At 43.6% G+C, this 23,074-nt stretch overlaps 1 protein-coding gene across 1 annotated transcript in view; it reads left to right on the forward strand.

The window, feature by feature from the left end:
• Positions 1-1,277: 1,277 nt before the first annotated feature.
• Soat1 (sterol O-acyltransferase 1) overlaps positions 1,278-23,074 on the forward strand; it is a gene marked incomplete at its 5' end in the record, with an annotated part of 42,546 nt that continues 20,749 nt past the window's right edge. Inside the window, 3 exon segments of the mRNA NM_001246750.1 lie at positions 1,278-1,398; positions 7,690-7,803; positions 15,235-15,293. Of these exon segments, the coding sequence (NP_001233679.1) occupies positions 7,698-7,803; positions 15,235-15,293 (165 nt within the window).

Genomic DNA, 23,074 nt, shown 5'->3' on the forward strand with positions numbered 1-23,074 from the left:
CTAGCTCTTGTAGACCAGGCTGGTCTTGAACTTACAGAGATCTGCCTGCCTCTGCCTCCCTAGTGCTGGAACTAAAGGCCTGTGCCACCACTGCTTGGCTCACTTGAATTTCTGATCTGCCTACTACCTTTACATAGTCCTGGCTGTCCTGGAACTCACTAAGTAGACCAAGCTGGCCTACAACTCAGAGATCTGCCTGCCTCTGCCTCCTGGGTGCTGGGATCAAAGGTGTGCACTAGCATACCCAGGAGTGTGTCACCCAGCTCAGCTTTTTTTTTTTTTTTAAACTGAATAAATGAAAAATGAAAAGGCAATGGTCTTCTTTGGTGTGTAAATGAGGTCCCAAAAGAAGTGAACCCCTGAGTCCCAAATGTCCTAACTGGTGGGACAGGAGAAGGAGGCACAGACAAGAGCCCTTCCCAATGCTATCTACGGACTGTTGACAAAAGCATTAATCACATTTGTCCAGAGGATGCAAAAAACTGGGCTGATCTGCAAAGAGCCTAGCTCCAAGGTGATCAGTGCTGTCGCCGTGGGCCGGCAGGGGAACTCCTCGCTTGAAAGGTCTACAGAGCAGGCAATTCTTGTAAGGGTTAGGCTTTTGTTAAGGGCGTCTGACCTGGAGAGGAATGGTCAACCGGACAGGTTAGGGACTGACTCAATGATTAGTGAAGCCAGTTTATCGGGCATTGTTTCACAGGCTGACAGGGACTCTTCAGTCTGTTTCTTTTAGCTCTCTAAATTTATCCTACATTCACCCACATCTTTTACTTTTTCTCATTTTTTAATTATTTAGTCCCAAGGATGCTTTTTAAAATTATTTGGTTATCCCATTACTTCAAGTGACTCACTTCTGTCTTTCCCAGTTTGTGAAGCATAGACTCATTCAGTCAAGTAGAATTTTGACCATAAAAGCCACTGACGACAGGTTTTCGGCCACTGCTTCTATCTTCCTCCTTAACGGTCATTTCCAAGAGCCCCGTTAGCACCAGACACCCCTCGTCCCACGCTACCACGCAGGTTGCTGTTTTTGGACTTTCAGGAAGTTGACTCGGTCCTCTCGCAGCCACATTGGGGGAGGGTTTACCGTGGAGCCAGAAAACCAGGTAAGCTGGAGAAGCGCCGCGGGTACCCAAGAGCTGGGGAGGGGGCGTGGCAGTGGGCGTTGCCAGGCGCCGCAGGACCACCAATGGTATCCGGGAGCTCGGGGCGATGCGCGTGACGCAGCCGCGGGCTAGGAGGTTGGGGCGGAGAACGGGGGTGGGGGCCGGCGCTTTATCTTTCTCCGCTGCCGGACTGGCCGCGTTGTGGACCGGCGTAGGGACATCGTTCCACAGCGATCCTCCCGCGGCTGCCCAGCCTGCCCCCGACACCGCCGCAGCTGCCCTCCGCCCGCAGGTAATCGCAAGCTTCCGCTCCGCTCCCCTCCCCTCTTCCTTTCCTGTTCAGGTCCACACTGAGCCCGAGAGGAAGGGGACTGCGGTGGCGGCGCCGCTCCGGCTCTGCGGGCCTGGCCTGGGCCGGACTGTCCCGCTGAGACCCTGCCTGTCGCCGGGGGAGGGCGGGAAAGTTACCCGCAGCCATCCGGATGACTGGCAGCCTTTTCAGTATCACTGATGGTTTTGATGTCCCCCGAATCATGTGGCGTCTCTCAAGCCAGTCAGTAGTAAAGAAAGTTGCGAATTAGACGTCACCGAATTCTTTGAAAAGCGACATCAAAAAAAAAAAAAAAAAAGCGCTCAGGAAGTCAGTTTTCTTTTTCTTTTTCTTCTTTTTTTTTTTTTTTTCTTTTCCGTGATGTGGGCCGGGGAGATGTGTGTGAGGGGAAAGATGGCACTGCTAGACACCAGACTCTGTATGGGCCAAGGACTCCAAAACCTTTTAGTCAAGCTCATGTTCTGTTTTTAAGTAGCACGAGGGAATTGTTAAGTTTGTCTTTGATCTTAAGTGTTAATATGCATGTAACTTATACTTAAACTTAAAAGATTATTTGTGAGAAATTACTCTAAGCTCCATTCTTTGCATTTCCTATAAAAGTCGTTAGTCACTAATACTCAAGTAGTTGCCACTTTTTCTCTTCAAACTGCTTGTCTGTTTCGTTAATGCAGAATCCAACTTGAATATTTCTTTCTCTTGTTTGCTTTCAAGTGGGAAATACAAATGACTTGTTAATAAAGAGCCAGCTCAGGCAGCACGGGAGTGGGGATTGCAAAGAGTTCTGATGCGGCGAAGAGTAAGCAGAGTAAACGTGGAGAAGCACACGGTTTAGAGTGTCACGTGCTTGGAACTGGTCTGGAGTTTCACGTTCCGACCAAGGTACTGAGTGCCTGAGCTCCTGCTGTCTTCAAGCCTAGGCGGGTTCTCCAGGCTTCAGCTTCCTTTCTTTTGTCCCTGGAAAGCTTCTTATCTTCTGGAGCATTTCCCCCAGGCCCTAGGCTCCCCTTTCCCCTTTTCCAACCCCTAAGCATTCCTCAAACCAAAGATTACTTCCCTGTGGGAGCCGCTCTTCAGTGTAAGTTTGCTAGAGTTCTGCAAATCTCTTGACCAGCAGTTAGTAAATGCTCTAATTGTTTTTTAGTGGATTTCATGTGGCTAGACTGTCTTTTTTTCCATCTTCTCAAGGTCTGGCCCAGTACCTGGCCTGAACAGAACTAGAGTTGGAGGGCCTAAGAAGGAACTTAGAGAAGACATTAACTAGGGAGAGTGACTGTTTCCTGTGGAAGTGCCATTTGTCAGACAGGAAGAGGCTTAGGATTTTTTTGTATTTGCCACATTGGATAACTAGTTAAATTTAATCATTTGTAAGTAAAATAAACTCAGATGTAAATAAAATTTGCCCAAGTTCTCCTGTTCTTTAGTCTTGTTAATTGACCCAGTTCTGTTAAATGAAGAAGTTGTAGCGTGGGACAAGCCAATTTTGGAGCGAAGATGAAGATGTTATGCTTTGGATTGTTAACTTTTAACCCCTCCTTGCCTGTCTGCCTCCCTTCTTTTTATTGGTAAGATCTCATGTAGCCCAAACTAGCCTGATGCTGTGTAGCTGAGAATTATCTTAAACTCCTTGGTTCTCCTGCTTCAGCTCTCCAAGAATCAGGATTTTAGGTGTGTGTGTGCCACTGTATCCAGGGTTGGATTGCAAATTCTATCCACAGTGGTTTCCCTTTTCCTGAACCTCAGGGTGATGTAGGTGTCACTCACCTGCAGTAGGTACCCAATATTTATTTGTGATTCAGGCTTATAAGTTCTTTTGAAATCTTTGTTAACAAGAACACCGGAGGCAGGCTAGAGTTGACATTTCTTTGGGGCATGAATCATTTGTTTCTCTAATTCCTTTTATGTACTTTCTGGAGACGAGGGGGATACTTATGGCAGAACATTACATAACTTCCCTGTACAGATTGGTTTCTTCCATTCTTGTCTAATCAGTGTGTGGCATTTCATTGCTAGTGTGTGTGGTGTTTCTGCACCACATCTCACTACACTGTAGTGGGTATGGAGGCCAGAGGACTACCTGGTGGAGTTAGGTTTCTTCTACCTTTATGTGGCTTTCAGGGATTCAGCTTGGGTTGCCAAGCTTCCTGCAGGCATTTTTATCCACTCAGCTATCTGGCCAGCCCCACTGGTCAACTTTGTCACCCAGAAGGAAGATAGTTCCACCACACAATCTAGTGCATCTTTGCAAATGGGGTGGGAATGTTTGTGGAAGCTCAGGCCTAGTACTCTGGGGCAGAGAAGCAGGCAGAACTGAGTTAGGCCAGCCAGGGCTACATAGTGAGACCTTGTCTCAAAAAGGAAAAAAAAAAAAAAACAAAAAAAAACACCAACAAGAGATAAGGTGTGAAAATATTAAGTGAATTGATGGTGCACCTCCCTGAGCACCCAGCACTGTGGATGGTGCTTGTTTTCCTTCCCTGCTGGGCCTCTTGTGAGAAATGTCCTATGATCTGTTTTCAGTTCCTCAACACATTTTGCAACCTACTCCAATACATTTGCCCTTTCTGGAACCAACTGTACACGTAGTTAGTAAATCACCCACTGTTAGCACATCTCACATTGTGAAATAGCTGTCCCAAGTTCCACCCTCTTTTTTTTTTAATATAACCTTTAATATAGTATGTATAATATATATAAAACAAAACATAACCTTGCAAATGTCACACACCACCCTTTTGTTTGTTCTCTACTTGAATTTTTCATGATCCTGATCCCAAGAATTCTCTGAATCCTCTCATTCCCCCAGACCCCAGTATTCTTTGCTCCTTGTTCTCCTTTAATCTCCTTGGTTTTTGTCTTTTTGCTATTAACTTTTTAAATGTTTCTTAATGCAGGGGAAATGATTTAACCATCTATGAGATGGAATGTTAGTATCTACTGATTAGCATTGTTAAATAAGTGCTATGTAAATAGTAGCCTGAGTCATTTCTGGGTGACCTGCCTGGGAGACATCCTGAATTTGTGCCTTAGCCTTAGCTGTCAGTGTGCACTGATGCATCCCAGATCCCTACAGGCACATAATATTGGGCTTATCTATTCTTTCTCCTCCCTATAATTAGCATACTGGCATTCCTAGCCTTTCTGGGTTTGGGATCTGTGAACTACTGCCTTCTACCTGTAGCCAGCCACACCTCAAAGACTTCTCTAATGATTTGTGAGTTTATCTGATCTTCCTTATCTCTTCCCCCCTCATTTATTTTACTAATAAACACATGTCCTGTGAGTCTTGAGGCCTTATTGCTTTGTATGGGAGCTCATTGTTGGCGCTGTCCATCTTGCTTTTCTTGAACTCACAGAGATCCGCCTGCCTGTGCTGGGACTAAAGGCGAGGCCACCACCGCCAAGCCCATCTTGCTTTTTTTTTTTTTTAAAACACGTCCTTCTCTTTGGTTCTGAGTTCATCTTCCTCAAGAGAAATATCGAGTCCTTCTTTGAGAACATTTTTTTGTTTTTTGTGTTGGGGACTGAACCTAGGGCCTCCCATGTGCTAGACAGATGAACTGCCATTGAAGTTCACCCTGAGATCCCAATCTTTTTTCTAGTGCTGTGTTTGAGAGGGAGAAGAAAAGGAAAAACAGAAAGACTGGAAGGGGTTGGGGGAATAAGTGATTGAGAGACTACCACAGTGGTTAGTGGAGATTTATTTATTCAGTGTGTGTATTTGTGTGTGACAGAGTCTCAGTATATAGTCCAATACGTCCCCAAACTCATGGCAGCTCTCCTGCCTCAGCCTCTCAAGTGCTGGGCTTACAAACATGAGTTGTCATGCCTGGCCTTTGAATAGTGCTTTTGAACGAAGTGAGGTGGCAGATGTGTGAAGGGATTAGATTAGGTCACATGGATTTATCTTGGATTATATGAGGAAAACTTAAGTTGCAAGGGGGGAAAAAAAAAAAACTGCAAAGAATGACTGCTGGTCCTGTTAACTGAGGTGGAGATTCCCTGGTGGGGAATGCAATATCAAAGAAGTGGTGTGCAGGCGTCAGGGAGAGGACCAGTGTTAGCCTGAGCATTAACAGTGTCAGGGATGTGATGGATTGAAGATCAGCTCTTTGGAGCCAGGATACTGAATGGATCTCTGAGTAGATGTTGATGTGGTGGTACACACTTTTAATCCCAGTGTTTGGGAGGCAGAGCCAGGTGGATCTTGGAGTTGAAGGCTAGCCTGGTTTACGATTCCGGGATAGACAGAGATACTCAGAGAAACTCTGTCTTGAAAAACCAAAACCAACTAAACAAAATCAAACAAACAAAAACCAAAAAAACCTTAGTACAAAGCTTGGTCTGATGATGCACACTTGTAATCAGAGCACTCTGGAGGCAAAGGCAGAAAGATCTTTGCAAATTCTAGGCCAGCCAGGTCTATACAGTGTGGTACTCCACTCCCCTGCCCCTTCCCCCCAAACCTACTTGTTTTGTACATGTAAAGCATAAGTATTAAAAAAAATAGCTGTTTCTTTTTTTTCTAGCTTGATAAACATTGAAATATTTGCTCATGTTTTAAGGAATAAACTTTAATTTGGCATTCATTTAATTTAATAATGTATTTTAAATGTGTGGGTGTTTTGCCTGTAGAGGCCAGAAGAGGACTTCAGATCCTCTGGGGCTGGAGTTACAGATGGTTGTGAGCTACCATGAGGGTGCTGGAAATCAAACCTTAGGCTCTTAAGTGCTCTTAGTCACTGAGGCATCTAGCTCTCCAGCCCTGACACTCATTTTTCAGTTTGTTTATTTTACTGTCTCTTTTATTTTTAACTTGTGGGTGCGTGCACATGTGTGAAGTCACCTTGTTTTTTTTTTAATGTATATATGTGTATGCATGTCTTTCTATGTGTGTATATGTGCGTGCGTGCGTGCGTGCGCGTGCGTGTGCGTGCGTGCGTGCGTGCGTGCGTGCGTGTGTGTGTGTGTGTGTGTGTGTGTGTGTTATAGGAGGTTGTAAGCTGCCTACCCATTGTGGGTGCTGGGAACTGAACCTGGGTCAATGTCAGAACAGCCAGTGCTCTTAGCCACACCCCAGCCCTAAGAGTTCATATTTTGTTTATTTTTAGACAGGGTCTCACCTCATAGCCCTAACTGGCCTGAAACTAGTAGAACCCACAGAGGTCCATCCCAAGTGTTGGGACTGAAGGGATGCTTCACCAACCATGCCTGAGTGCCTGTTTTCAAGCCCATGTTGTCAAGACTCCTCTTTGCTATGCTGTTACTCTGTTTGTTTCTGATTTCTGCTTCCTTGAAAGGAATCCTGAACGTTCATGCCTACTTAACACTCCTCTGATTATTTCTGTGGGATAATTAGCTTCTCTGTGGTTTCCTTTCAGACTTTACATAGATGACTTTTAAGTCTTTATCAGTAGCCCAGACCAAATTGTTTCTAAGTTTCTCCTTTGCACTTGTGTGTGTGTGTGTGTGTGTGTGTGTGTGTGTGTGTGTATTTTTAGACTTAAATTTATTCATTTTAATTTTATGTGTGAGTGTTTTGCCTGCATGTATGTGTATGCTATGTTTAAAAGGGGCCTTTGAAACTGCCAATATTTGTTAGGGGTTAATGCCTTCAAATTTGTTGCAATATTTCCGGGTGGTGGTGGCGCATGCCTTTAATCCCAGCACTTGGGAGCAGAGGCAGGAGGATCTCTGTGAGTTCGAGACCAGCCTGGTCTACAAGAGCTAGTTTCAGGAGAGCCTCCAATGCCACAGAGAAACCCTGCCTTGAAAAATAAAAACAAACAAAAAGAATTTTGTTGCAGTATCTTATACTCAAACAAAAACCTTAAAACTGATTAAAAATCAGAGAAAGACAATATATCATCTATTTTTTCCTCTCTTAAGCATAGTAGTGATATGAAATTCAACTGGCCAGATATTTAGTTCAAAGCTTTTAGTTTCTTTTTTCAAGACAGGGTTTCTCTGTGTAGCTTTGGAGCCTGTCCTGGAACTCTGTAGAGTGGGGGAGGGGAGGTGTGTCTTGGATTTGAACTCACAGAGATCCACTTGCCTCTGCCTCCAAGTGCTGGGATTAAAGGTGTGTGCTACCACTGTCCCGCCTTTACTTAGATTGTTAATTGACACATAATTAATTATGCACACTTATGATATGTAGTGATGCTTTCCTGTGTACTGATCAGTCAGGACAATAGCTTCTCACGAATGGCTCCTTCAGTGTCTTTATTCCCGGCCTTTGTTCTTCTTTCCTAGGCAGCTTGATGGTGGGAGAAGAAAAGATGTCACTAAGGAACCGGCTGTCAAAATCTGGTGAAAATCCTGAGCAAGATGAAGCCCAGAGAAGTGTCTCAGATACACAGAGCAATGGTGAGGTTTTTAATGTTCCTGACGAAAATTAATGAACCAGAAAACAAGTCCGCTCTTTAGGGCAGGGCTTGCAATTCTTTACTTCAAATGTGTACTGGTGGTTTTATATATCTGGTAGTGAGTAAGTTCATAGTAATTAGTGATGGGCTGAAGAGATGATTCCCAAGTTACGAGTGCTTGTTCTAGGTGAGGACCCACGTTCTAATCCCAGCACCCAGTTTGGTGGTTAACTGTAACTCCAATTCTAGGGACTCGGCTGCCTTTGTCTGGTTTCTGAAGGCACTGTACACACAGGGCACTCGACAAACATGTGAACAAGTCATCCTGTCTTAGTTAGGGTTTCTATTGCTGCGACGAACATCAAGGCCAAAAAGCAAGTTGGGGAGGAAAGGGTTTATTTGACTTACACTTTAGTATTGCTGTTCAGCACTGAAGGAAGTCAGAGCAGGATCTTCGAGATAGGAGCTGATACAGAGGCCATGGAGGGGAGCAGCTTATTGCTGCTTTCTTAGAACCCAGAACCAGCAGCCCAGGGATGGTACCACCCACCATGGGCTGGGCCCTCTCCCATTGATCACTAAATGGAAAAATGCCTTACAGCTGATTCTCATGGAGACATTTCCTCAACTGAGGCTCCTTCCTCTTATGACTCTAGCTTGGGTCAAGTTGACACAAAAAACCACCCAGTACACATCTGTACACATAAAAGTAAATAAATAAAAATTAATTAAACAAACGCCTCTTCTGTGTTTTAGATATCACCCATTCATTCAACCAGCCTAGTCTACCAGTAATTATTGAAATGTCCTGCTGGATCTTTGGTTATAGTAGTGGTTGATACATACGTGTTTGCTTTTATGGAGCTTCCGAGTTAAGTGAATGGCAGAGCTCTCCATCATGCAGAGTTGGGGGCAAAATTCATTGAAGAGACACTGGGTTTGTTCCCAGCATAACAACAACCCCCCAACCCAAAACAAAAAGCAACAACAAAACAAACAAAACCCCCACATAATTGAATTACTATAAATAAGTATAATCTCATAAAGTTACTTATTCTTAATTCTTTTTTTTTTTTTAAGATTTTATTTATTTATTATGTTATACAACATTCTGCTTCCATGTATATCTGCACACAAGAAGAGGGCACCAGATCTCATAACGGATGGTTGTGAGCCACCATGTGGTTGCTGGGAATTGAACTCAGGACCTCTGGAAGAGCAGTCTGTGCTCTTAACCTCTGAGCCATCTCTCCACACCAAAGTTACTTATTCTTAAAATAGATACAATGAACAAAAATTGAATCAGGAGCAGGGCCTGAACTGCTCTTAGGAGGGAGAAATTAGGGCATTTATTATTGCTCAGTGCATGAAGAGTATAATACAGCTCCTGTTAAGGTCAAGGTTTACGATTAAGAATGGTAGATTCAGAAATGCAACCCTCATGATACCATCTATTGCATCAGGATGTTTATTTTTGCAGTGACATTTGTATAGTTTTGCTTTCGTAGGGATTTGACACCGGAGACATGTTTGGTTAACAATTAGGGGAGGAACTTCCAGAGAGCAGGTTGTCTTTGGCATCCTCAGGCTTCTTTTCATAAAGAGGCTCCCTCTTTAGCCTTTCTTATTTTAACTGCAAGCATTGGCAGCTGATAGCACCAGGACTGTGGATAAGACTGTTTGGTTGCTATAATGAGGTTTATCGCAGACTCAGCTACTTGTGACATAGCGTACTTGGTCCAGTTCTAATATTCTGTGAAGAGTGGAGTAAACACAAAGGAGGCTGAGCCAGCACAGAAAGAAGCGTTCTCCTTCCCTCATTGTTCATGGTCTTGGTGATAGTCTGGGTTGCCTCTTTTGCCTGGACTCCCACGAATTAGTTTTCCATTAATTTTTTTTTCTAATGTTAATACTTCTTAGAGATAGAAAAGTATTATTGAAACTTTCTGTCATCATCATCGCATACTATTGTTCTCTTTCTGTCTTACTTTTTAAAAAGCTGTTTTGTTTTGTCAAGAGGGTTTATCTGTGTAGCCTTGCTTCAGTCTCCCAAGTGTGGGGATTAGAGGCATTCGGCACCAAGCCCAGTTTTCCTGCAGGGCTTCCTGCTTGCTCGGCACACTTTCTGTTGAGCCAGATCCACAGCCGTGAGTTGGAACATTCTAGGTTTTAATACAGCTGTTAAGAAATTGTGTTGTTTAGCTTAAGTTAAGAAGTGTGACCCCTCTCCTTGTCTTACTGCAGGTGGTGCTGATTGGAAAATAAAGCGTGTTTCTCCACTTCCACATTTGTGGAATCTGGATGCGTAAACAGTGACCTTTGAATTTCAAGGGGCTTGAAGCAAACTTTCAGTGTGGCTGAACAACCAGGCCAACCTAGGAGCTTGTTGCTTCTCCTCAGATGTGTTGGGTACAAATTTCATTTTAGTAGGATTCTTGGTGGTTCATATAGGTTAAAATTTGAGATACAGCTTTTATTTATTGCCGTCCCCATCTCCTCCCCCCCCCCCCCCCCGTTTCCTGTAGCCCAAGTTGGGCTGTAACTTGTTATGTAGTTGAAGTTGGCCTGGCAGTGCTGGGATCATGGGCATGTGCCATCATAGTCAGCTTGAGACCTGGCTTTTAGTGTGGCACATATCGTTTGGGTGTGAATGAGAACAACCCTTGAATGAAGAAACGATCTCACGCAGCAGCTTGAGATCTGAGTCAGAGTCTCCTAGGGGAGGCCCCGAGGTGTGAAGTATGAAAGAACCTCTAGATGGTACCCATTGAGTTTTGTCATCAGATACTATTGCTGTGAAGAATGTTGATGGCTGACTTCACTAAACTTCACCAGTATAATTCCACAAGCATAGTGGCACTGCCTTTAGTCCCAGCACTCAGGAGGCAGAAGCAGGTGGATCTCTGTGAAGCCATACTGAACCCATTGTCTCAAACAACAAAAAAGATAATGATTTTGGGGGTGCTGAGATGGCTTAGCACTTAAGAGCCCTCCCTGCTCCTGTGTAGGAACTAGGCTTAGTTCCCGTCTCTACATAATGGCTTTCGAGCATCCTTACCCCAGTTCTAGGGAATTTGACTCTTCTGACTTCCTCAGGAGCTAGGCACACCACAGTTCACAGACACACATGGACAGTGCACAGATATACATTCACAGTGTACACACATGTGTACAGTACACAGACACACTCATTATACAGACACACACGCCACAGTGCACAGCCACATATATACACAGTGTACAGAGACACACACCACAGTGCACAGACAAACATGCAGTACACAAACATTCTTGTGCATAGTGCACAGACATATTCAAACAGTGCATAGATATACATGCAGGCAAAACAGTCATACATATAAATCTAAAAAAAAAAAAAAATGCTTGTATAAGGCAGAGGCAGGCAGGCCAGCTAAGGTTACACAGTGAGACTGTGTCTCAAAGATAAATACCCAGAGTAGAGAGAGCTGCTTGGAGAGAGGGTGGTACATACCTAAGGGTGGTGTGGGCTTCTCAAGAGTGTCTTATGTCCTTATCTGTGATCTTGGTGGTGCTGAAGTCCTTCTGAGAGTTTTTCAGGCACTTTTCCCTCCTCTTTTCCAGTAAATGAGATCACGGGGTTTCCTGAGATACCTCGGGTATGATTACAATCTGAGAAGTAAAACCACTGGTCATAAAGGTTGCTCAAGGAGTTAAGACCTGTTTTTACTGTGAATAAGTTTCACATTCTTGTTTTTAAGATTACCAGAAAGTTGCAGATTTGCATCTAGGAAAAGTGCTTATGTTCCTATGTAAGATCTGCTGCTCTTTGAGTAGCCTTACTTGGTTTTTGAGACAAGGTTTCTCTGTGGCCCTGGCTGTCCTGGAATTCTGTGCAGAGCTGTGTAGATCTGCCTGCCTCTGTCTTCCAAGCACTGGGATTAAAGTCGAGTGTGACTGTGCTAACTGTGTGAACATTTTTATTGGAACTGTCTGTCTCTTCAAGGGACCTCTTCTCTGATAACAACCTTTACAGAAAATTTTAATTGTGCTGAAAATTTTATTTTTAAGATTTATTTTTGTTGAGAGAGAGAGAGGGTGTGTGTATGTGTGTGTAAGGATGTGTGTGTGTGTGTGTGTGTGTGTGTGAGTACAATTGCCAACAGATGTGGAGGCAAGGGAACCTGGAATTGAAGGCTAGTTTCATCTACATAGCAAGTTTGAGGCTAGCCTTGGATAACTGATATCATGTCTCAAGTGTGTGCGTACACACACACACACACACACATACACACACACACACACACACACACACACACACACACACACACCTACCTGCTGTCTCAAAATTCCTAAGCTTAATTATCCTATGGACATGGAGATGGCTTTCAAATGACTTAATTTTATCTCTTCATGGCAAGAATGATAAAGCTAGGATAAAGGTAGTCTAAGAAAATTGTCAGTGGGGGTATTTTAGGAAAAAAATGGGGAGGTTAAAGTTAAAAAGTGTTTATGTATATGAGAGCATTTTGCCTGCAAGTGTGTATGTGTACCACGTTTGCCTGGTACCCGCAGAGGTCAAAAGAGGGCATTGGGTCCCCTACAACTGGAGTTATAGATGGTTGTGAGTCACCATGTAGGTGCCAGGACTCAAATCTGGGTCCTCTACCGAGTGCTCTTAGCCATCTCTCCAGCAATAATCAGAATTTTAAAATCAGTCTCGGCTTCAGTAGGCAACAAAAACTTGCTACTTAGTGCCTATGATGAGCTAATTCTGTTCTTGCTGCAAGCAGACACATTTTTTTTTTTTTTTTTTCACCAGACAGGGTTTCTCTGTATTGCTTTGGAGGCTGTCCTGGAACTCCCTCTGTAGACCAGGCTGGTCTGGAACTCACAGAGATCCACCTGCCTCTGCCTCCTAAGTGCCACCAACGCCCTGCTGACACATCCCAAGAACTGAAACCTGTAAAATGACTGTCACTGTGCAGCACTCTGAGCCACTGGGAATGTTAGGAGACATGTTTTTTTGTATGCTTGTTTTTCGAGACAGGGTTTCTTGTGGCTTTGGAGTCTGTCCTGGAACTCGTTCTGTAGCCTCCAATTCACAGAGATCCGCCTGCCTCTGCCTCCCAGGTGCTGGGATTAAAGGCGTGTGCTACCACTGCCTGGGTGAAGACAAATGAGGCTCAGTTATCAACTGGCCAAGTGACAATGTGCAAAAAACGTATATTCTTTGAATCAGCTTATGTAATTTGAAAATAAAAATGGTACAAACTCCTGCTTTTCTCACTGCGCTCCCCCCTCCCCCCATAGGGTTTCTCTATTTCTCTGTGTGGCCCTGGCTGTCCTGGAACTGTCTTTGTAGGCCAGGCTGACCTCAAACTCACAAAGATCCACCTGCTTCTGCCTCCTGATTGCTGGGACTAAAGGCGTGCACCACCACCTCCCAACTTCTCACTGGGTTTTAAAGGTTAAATTATTGATGTATGATACATTCGTTACAGGTTATCAATGGAGTAATTGATTAGGTGTATGGAGTAGACCTTGGCAGTGTTTGCAGTGATTAGATCAAGGTAATTAGCATATCTGTCATACAGTTCTACTCTATATGTGTTCAAATTGGTAGCCAATTCCAAGGTAAAGATTTAGCAGTTCAGGGGCCACAGTGACTCGGTAGAAAAAGGTAGTGAGAAAGTGAAGGTAAGCCATCATTGCAGGACACATTGTATCAAGAGGAAAAATGTACAAGATGGTTGTCTGCTTTTTTTTTTTTTTTGGTTTTTCGTGGACAGTCTCTTTGTATTCATGGCTGCCCTAGAGCTTTCGCTTGCTCAGGAGGCGGAGGCAGTGGCAGATCTCTGAGTTTGAGGCCCACCCAGTCTACATACCGAGTTCCAGGCCAGTCAGGGATACACAGTGAAACCCCCTCTAACTAAGTAAGTCAATTATTTATATGACAATGCTAATGTCTTTAGTTTTTCTGACCCTTGTCCCTTCGCTTTACCCCTGCCGATTCTCTTTTGGTTTTGTTATCTTGAATGACTTAGAGTTTGTAACCAGGAGCTTTTCCTTTGTTCTTGGAACTCTATCTGTTAGAACTGTTGAAGGCCTTGGATGATTCTGTGACCTTCCAGGGAGGAATTGAACTTATCTGTTGGCAGTCTGGGGACACAGCTTGAGTTGCCTTCAAATAAACACACTTTAAGGTTTTTGAGATAATGAAAGTTTAGGTTGCAAAATCCACTGAAGTGTTGCAAGTTTTCAGGGAAACTGTCCTGTCTTTCAAGTAGAGACAGACATATTTCCTTTCTGCTCCCTTCTGTTTCTGTTCAGGACCCTGAGGATGTGGCTGTATGGGTCCTTAGGTGTAACAGGCCCTAGGCTTTACCATTCTGTAAGGCACCAGACCCTGGGTGCTGTTCTGTGAAAGGACCACATACTGTGTGGCAGCCAGTATGCAACAGTTTCCTAGCACTTGGCAAGAATCCATGTGCCTGTCATGTATTCCTTAGGGTTCCAGCCTTCATTTTATCTTTTGCTCTTGTGGATTTGAACCAGCTTTGCAATGAGTCTTAAGATTTTTTTTTTTTTTTTTTTTTTTTTTTTTTTTTGTTTTTTGAGACAGGGTTTCTCTGTGTAGCTTTGGAGCCTATCCTGCACTTGCTCTGGAGACCAGGCTGGCCTGGAACTCACAGAGATCAGCCTGCCTCTGCCTCCTGAGTGCTGGGATTAAAGGTGTGCGCCACCAACGCCCTGCCAAGATTTTTTTTTTAATATTTATTATTATGTATACAGTGTTCTGTCTACCTGTTTACCTGCTTGCCGGAAGTGAGCACCCGATCTCATTATAGATGGTTGTGAGTCACTATATGTTTGCTGGGAATTGAACTCAGGACCTCTGAAAGCAGCCAGTGCTCTTAACCTCTGAGCCATCTCTCCAGTCCTTAAGATTTTTTAAAGTTTAGTTGTATTTATGTATGAGTATGTATGAAAATGTGAGTGTGGGTGCCCTGGGAGGCATGAAGAGGGTGTCGTATGCCCTGGAGAAAGGGACAAGCAGTTTCGAGCAGCCTGACTTGGGTTGGGAACTAGCTTGGGTCTTTTGCAAGAGCAGCAAGCACTCTTAACCACAGAGCCTTAAACCCTCCAGCCCCAGCAATAAGCCTTAAAAAACAAGTTTTTTCACCCTTAATACTTTACTCAGTATCTTCATAGTCTCTAGTAAATATCTGTTCTGGAACCTGATTTCTCACATTGCCAGAAGAGGACCTGTAACTGTATTTGTAAGTGGCTTAGATTGCTTGTGCTTCTTTCTAAAGGGCACTGTTGTGTTGTGTACCGGAGTGTATGCATTTATCTTTATATCTATTTGCTTCCGACTCCATAGTTCATTGCCGCTTGAGAGTCAACATAAAGTCTGTTTTAAACACTCAGTTATTTTTATTTCCCTTAGGTCGCATTACCATGAAACAGTTGATAGCCAAGAAGAGGCAGTTGGCTGCAGAGGCAGAGGTAGGTATCTTTTTCTTTTCCCAGAAGCAGAAAAATGGGGCTTAAGGTAAAGTAACAGTTTAAATATTTTTCATTTATTTAGCTAGGTCTTATTTTATTTATTTATTTATTTTTGGTTTTTCAAGGCAGGGATTCTCTGTGTAGCTTTGGAGCCTGTCCTGGAATTAGCTCTTGTAGACCAGGCTGATCTAGAACTCACAGAGTTCCACCTGCCTCTGCCTCCCAAGTGCTGGGACTAAAGGGGTGTGCTGCCACTGCCCGGCCGATTTTGTTTTATTTTAGACAGGTTCTCTTGTACCTCAGGGCTGGCTGACCTGGAGCTCCTGATCCTTACACTCTGCTCTTTTTTAATTTGTTACTGTTATTTTGTTTGTGCTGGCCACATAGATGGAGGTCAGACAGCAACTTGCCAGTCAGCAGTTCTCTCTGTTTCCACGTGGGTCCCAGGAATTGAACTCAGGTCATCAGGCTTAGCAGCAAGCACCTTTACCCACTGAGCCATCTTTCTGGCCCAGCCCCAGTTTTGTTCCCCTGTCTAATCCAGCCTGGCTTGGAACTGTATCTCCTCCTACCTCTGTCTTCCCAGTGCTGGGATTACAAGTGCATACCACCTTGTCCCACTTGTTAAAGAATGATAAGTTGACATCTTGCTATGGAACAGGAAATAAGATCTGTCACTTTGTCATCTCACATAAGAATGCACATTGCCCTTCTCTCTGGTCCCATCCGTCAGTGTCATCCCCTGGCTTTTCCAGTCGGGTCTTTGCAGCGGTGAACTCTTGTGAACAGCTGACATAGATGTGCATGTGAGTGATTTGTGAAAATGCCTGCATAGTTCTTACTACATCTGCTCCCATTAAATGCTCTGAATCCAGAAGCTAATTACCTGTCAGGGAAGTAGAAATAACTTTAAAAACTAGTGCGGAGCCATTATGAACCATATAGGCTAGGCAGTGCCTTTCAGTTTTCTAAAAATATGTGATTTTAATTTGACTGTGTTAAATTTTCTCCTCTCCCAATGAGATCACTGTCAAAGTTCACTGGCAAAATTGAAGATGTACTGGGGCTCCCCCATGGAGCGCCTTACCGTTCCCGGGGAGCAGAGGGGGGATGAGGTGGGGCTTGGTCGGGGCCGGGGAAGGAGGGAGAGGGAGCAGGGGATTGACATGTGAAGCAGACTTGTTTCTAATTTGAACTAATAAATAAAAAAAAAGGTTAAATAAAAAAAAATTGAAGATGTACTCAGTATCCATGACCCGTTTTAGTTTTCTCATTACCTTTAAAGGCCAAGGGGGTGTTTTCCTTTCCTCTAATTTGTTTGAAACACAGCACCTTCTTGAGCATAGGATGGATGATACTGTCACTGGAGATATTAGTACAAGAACTTGTTTGCTTAAAATTGGCAGATTATTCTCCACACATCATACTCTTTAAGTGTATTTGTGATGTCTATGTAACTGTTTATAAAGTGATATTCAAAGAAGTTGCTAATGCATTTTATTTGTTTTATGTTTGTGTGTGGAATGTGTGGGGGTGTCACACCTGAGTGTGGCGGTCAGAGGTCAGAGGTCAGAGGTCAGAGGTGGCATTGGCTCCCTCCTTCCATCATGTGGGTCCCAGGGGTTGAACTCAGGTTCTCAGGTGTGGTAGCAGGAGCCTTTATCTGCTATGCCATCTTGCTGGTCCATACAATGTCTTTTCTAACTAGTACTTCATTGCTCCAATATAAGGGCCGGTTTAAAGACTTATTAGCCCTGGTGGGTGGCACATACAAGCCTGTAATCTCTAATCACAGCAATTGAGAGGCTGAGATAGGAGGATTGCTATGACTTCAAGGCTAGCCTGGGCTACATAACAGATCTTATCTCAAAAAAAAAAAAAAGGAGAAAAAAAAAAGCCAGGTGGTGGTGGCACATGCCTTTTAATCCCAGCACTCAGGAGGCAGAGGCAGGTAGATCTCAGTGGTGAGTTCTAGGCCAGCCTGGTCTACAGTGTGAGTTCCAGGACAGCCAGTATTGTTACACTGAGAAACTCTGTCTCAAAAAAACCAAAACCAAAACAAAACAAACCACAACAGAACAAAACGTGGATCTGGAGGGATGGGTCAGTGTTTAAAGCACTTGTTCTTGCAGAGGATCCAAGTTTGGTTCTCAGCACGTCAGCCTGTAACTGCCACTAATTCCTCCAGCTCTAGAGTATCTGGCTCCCTCTTCTGGTCTCCAAGGACACTGGCACACATGTGATGCACATCTGTACATGTCTCTACACACAAGAAATAAAAACAAGTCTTTAGAAAAGATTACCAGGTGCCATATTTCAACTGAGTAGACTTAAGAATGAAGTTGGGGCCTAGAGCGATGATGGCTCACGGGGTGAGTGCACTGGCTGCTCTTCCAGAGGGCTCAGGTTCGATCCCCTGCACCTCTGCAGCAGCTCACAACCTCTGTAACTCCAGTCCCAGGGGATCCAGTGGTCTTGTCTGGTTCTCTGATGGCACTGTGTCCATGTGGTGCACAGAAATACACGCAGGCAAAACATCCATCCACACAAAATAATAAATAAGAGTAAAGTTGGCTTCATTGCTAATTGGCCCCAATACAAGTTGTTATCATAGGCTGGACCATAGTGAGTAACAGGCTAATCTGTTTTCCTTAAGTATTACAAAAGTATGATAAAAGATTCCCTAAGGGCTGGAGAGATGGCTCAGAGGGTAAGAGCACTCACTGTTCTCCCAGAGGTCATGAGTTCAATTCCCAGCAACCACATGGTGGCTCACAACCATTTGTAATGAGATCTGTTGCCTTCTTCTGGCCTGCAGGGACACATGCAAACAAAACACTGCATACATAATAAGTAAATAAATCTTAAAAAAAAAAAGATTCCCTAAGATAGAAAAAAAAAGCTGAAGTGGTAAGAACCTTTTCATACAGGTTCATAAATGCACAAGGAAAAGATGTGGAAGGGAGAGTAGAGGCGAGGTGTGAGGTGAGAAGGGGAGGGCAGGAAGAGCACAGAACCTCAGAAAGTTTCACAGAGCCAAGTTAATTGGGGGGGGGGCACTTGGCTTTGTTATTTTGGGACAAACTCTTGCTGTGTAGCTCATGGTAGGCTTGAACTCAAAATGATCCCCCTGCCTTAGCCTCAGAGTACTGAAATTACCAGTCTGAGCTACCATGCCTGATGTATAGCTTTAAAAATGACTACTCCATTTATCTGTTTTATTTGTGAGTGAATAAAATGACTAACTTCTAGGACCTGTGAGATCCCTTAATGAATAAAGACTTTGGCCTCCCCAGTTGACAACCTGAATTCAGTCCCTGGAACCCACATGGTGGAAGGCAGGAAATGACTCCCTAAAGTTGTTCTCTGACCCCCCCCCCCACACACACTTGTACTGTGGTACTTATATGCCCATACACACAGCATTAATAAATAAATAAATAAAATAAATAAATAAATAAAAATATAAAATTCCCTGGTTTGGTCATTTGAAATCAGGAGAAAGTAATGAATAAAGTAAAGAAAAAAGTAGCTGAGGGGAAGGTGGGCATTAACTTAGTCCACACTATTAATCATGTGTATGGGACAAGGTTTCAGGGTTGTTATGAGAGGACAGGCACCTGCTATGAGGGACAGGCACCAGTCTGGACAGTGGTTTGGAGGTAGACAGCCTACACTGTGTCTCAGGTCTTTGATCGCTAATTATGCTCTGCTGGGGAGCAATGGAAGGGGTGTAGTTGGGAAGCTGGGCTAACATTGTATTCTTTCCTTTGTTTCATGCCCTTGTTGGTGTATCTTTTTACCTGTGTGCTTTACCTTTATACATTTGCCAATAAAATAATGCACCATAGTCCTCAAATTGTAGCTCATTTTGCTGGCCACAGTTTCCCCACCATCCTTGCTTTGCATATGCCCTCCCCATTTTGCACTCCTGAGATTTTAATCTATAATTTGATTGATTGAGGTACTGGGAGAAAACCTAGGTCCTCACACATGCTAGGCAAGCTCTCTCTTATTATACAGAGCATCATCCCTGGGCCCACTTATTTGTTTAGAGACCTTGAACTCAACTCTGTAGCTCAGGCAGTCCTCAGCTTGCAGCCTTCTGCCTCCTGTTTATTTGAGATTACAGGTCCCGCAGCAGTGGTTTCCTGTTTTTAGTATGTAGTGTTTTGTTCTAAATGAATCACTATACTCCATTTGATAAACTTGTGATTTGATTTAAATGCCTTTGAACTGGCAGTTGTGGGCTGGGCCGTAGCAGCTTGCTTGGTAGAGTGCCTTCCTAACCCACACGAAGCCCTCCGTTTGATCCCCTGCACCTCTGCCAAAACTGTCCAATTTTCTTTGTTCCTTTGGGCTCCCAGTCTATTTGGCAGTGCAGGTCTGACTACATTGTTTGGAATTCCCTTTCTCATTTTACTTAAATGCATAAACACATGCCACTAGTCTGCCTTAGACTTTGGGGAAAGATGGGTCATTTCTCTTATTTCATCATTTGACAAAACTAGAAAGCTCCTGCCCTTGGCAATGTTCAGCCTTTCAGATAAAGATGAAAGAGCTGTTCACGTAGACCAAAGTGGAAGGTGTGTTGTGTTTGGTGTGGACTAACATGATTTGGCTGCTTTGCCTGCTCGTGCCGCTCTGTTCTCGTGCTGGCTTCATGCACTGTACAAGGTGGATGATAAAATGGCTTAGTCAGTGTCAGGCGGTGTCCATGATAAGGACTTTCCCAATTTTAGAGGTCTTGAAGACCTTTGCTGAGGTGTTCTATTTTATCTTATTATTGTGTGGGGGTTGGGTTTTGTTTTTTGAGACAGGATTTTACCTTGTAGCAGGATCTTACCTGTACCCCAGACTGGCTTTAAACTTGAGACAGTCTTCTTGCCTCAGCCTCCCAAGTGCTGGGACTGCGGGCACGAATCACCTTATCTCACCTATTGGGCCAGTCTATTTTTTGGTTAATGAAACCAAAACCACTAAACAGTCAAAGGATAATGACTTGCATGACACTGATTGAGGAATACTTTTCATGTGTCCTGTTTTAATATCTCTGGAATTGGAACACATACACTGGGCTACATGTACAACTCACACACAACCCCCTTCTCCCTTCCTGTCACTCCCCCTCATCCCTCTGCCTCTGAAAACAGGGTCTCATGTAACCCTGGCTGGCCTCAAACTCGCCATGAGGTAGAGGGCTGTGTTGAACCCTTGGTCTTTGTGTCGACGCCTCTCAGTCAGTGTATCATGGCATGTGCCATGTCTGGAAGGGAAACTTTTTAGTCTCAGTACCACACAAAAATCAGCTTCATCTAGATTAGATAAAATACTTTAAAAAATGAGAAGAGGTCTGGGCATGATGACATACACGCGTTACTTATGGCAGCATTTGTGAGGCGGAGGGAAGAGAGTGAGGTATCAAGTTTGAGGCCTGGGCATTTGAGACCCCGTCTCAAAACAGTGCAAACAGCGGAACCACCTCAATGAGAGAAGATACTCTTGATTTCTCTTCTGGTTATATAACTACTTTTACTAAGGAAAAAAAAATGCCCACAATTTAAGATTTTATCTTATTGTTCTATTGCCACAGTGATTAGCTTTATGAGCAGGAGGAATATATTTTCTTACATACTTTCCTCCCATTGTAGATATGGTATAGGCTCATTGCAGAAAGCCCCTAAGAGAAACATCATAAAAAGTAATAGCTACCAACTCAATAGGAAATAACAATTGCCTTATTTCCCTCCTGACTGGTTTCATTTTTCTGTCATGCACAGTTCCATGTAGATGATTGAGCAAAGCTTGCATCTATCTTTATAGGGAGGATATGCATATATATATATATATATATATATATATATATATATATATATGCACATAGTTTTTGGGTTTTTTTTTTTTTTTTTTTTTTTTTGAGACAGGGTTTCTCTGTGTAGCTTTGGAGCTATGGAGACCAGGCTGGCCTCGAACTCACAGAGATCCGCCTGCCTCCCGAGTGCTGGAATTAAAGGCGTGCACCACCAACGCCCAGCTTAGTTTGCATATTCTTAACATTTTGTGCTTGTATATTACAGGTTTTAATGCAATCTTAAAGTGTTTTCATTATAGTTTTTTTGTGTGGATTTCTCATTTGTTAGCTATGAGGAATACATTTTTACTACTTTTCTGGTCTTTTAGGAATTTCACAAAGATTAGTGAAGAAGTGAAAGAGGTAGATGAAGAGCGTGAGAAAGTGAAATGCGCCCTCTGGTAACTGAGTGTGGTAACGCACACCTGTGATCCTGACACTCACTAGGCTGAAGCATTTCAAGTTCAAGGTTAGCCTGGGCTACTACTATCTTAGGGTTTCTGCTGCTGTGAAGAAATACCATGACCACGGCAACTCTATAAAGGAGAGCATTTAACTGGGGCTGGCTTATGGTTCAGAGGTTCATTGTCATCATGACAGGAAGCATGGTGGTGTGCAGGCAGACATGGTGCTGGAGAAGGAGCCAAGAGTTCTACGTCTGGATCAGTAGGCAGGCTGCAGGAAGAGAGAATGACACTGGGCCTGACTTGAGCTTCTGAAATCTCAAAGCCCACCCCCAGTGACACACAGCCTCCAACTAGGCCACACCTGCTAAGAATGCCATTCCCTATGAGTCTATGGGGGCCATTTTTATTCAAATCACCACAGCTACATAGTAAAACTCTGTCTCTGATAATACTAAACAAACTAACAAAACATTTGGAAGATAAAGATGAGTAAACTATTAAGTGGAAGATTAAAGTAAATAAATATGTTTCAGCTTAGTGTGGCTGATTAAAATGAGACTTATTAAGAATATGGTAGACTAAATTGGGTGATAGCCCAGTTGGAATTTTGATACAGGGTCTCTATCTCAGGTAGGCCTAGAACTTACTTTGTAGCCAAGGGTGACTTCTTTTTGAGACAGGGTTTCTCTGTGGCTTTGGAGGCTGTCCTGAAACTAACTCTTGTAGACCAGGCTGGTCTCGAACTCATAGAGATCCAGCTGCCTCCGCCTCCCGAGTGCTGGGATTAAAGGCGTGTGCCACCAACGCCCGGCCAAGGGTGACTTCTTGAACTTCTGATCCTCTTGTCTCACCTCCACCCTGTGAGTGTTGGAAAGTCAGGTTTACAAAATTATGTCTGGTTTATGCTGGCAGAGATCAAATCCCAGATCTCCTGAATGTTATCTTAGCAGTCTACCAACTGATCTATATCCACAGCTGCTCCCTACCCCCTCTTCCTTTTTGAGACATAAGCTCAAACTGTTAGCCTAGGCTGGTCTCAAACTGTTAGCCTAGGCTGGTCTCAAACTGCTAGCCTAGGCTGGTCTTAAACTGGAAGCAGTTTTCCAAGTACTAGGATTACTGTCATGTACCACCATGTCCAGCTTGCAATACCTTGGTTAGGTTTTTGGTTTCAAACAAAATGCTTGTGATTCTCTTTGTGACTAGCCCGAGTAAGAACTTCCTTCTTATTAGGTTACCCACCATTTTCAGGCTACATGCATACACTGACTTTTTTACCTCCTTTACACAGGGTCTCTCTGTGTAGTGTTGGCTGTCCTGGAACTCTCTATGTGGACCAGGCTGGCCTCAGACTCTCAGAGATCCACCTGCCACCTACCTCTGTCTCCCAAACACATTTCTATTTTATGATCTTTTTTTTCTCCCCCAAATTTTGTTTTTTTTTGTTGTTGTTGTTGTTAATGGTACTAATCATATATATATAGGAAATATTTCCGATAATGTGTGGTGGAAAGCAATATAGT

The sequence above is a fragment of the Cricetulus griseus genome, chromosome 5 (genome assembly GCF_003668045.3).
Source record: "Cricetulus griseus strain 17A/GY chromosome 5, alternate assembly CriGri-PICRH-1.0, whole genome shotgun sequence".
Taxonomy (NCBI): domain Eukaryota; kingdom Metazoa; phylum Chordata; class Mammalia; order Rodentia; family Cricetidae; genus Cricetulus; species Cricetulus griseus.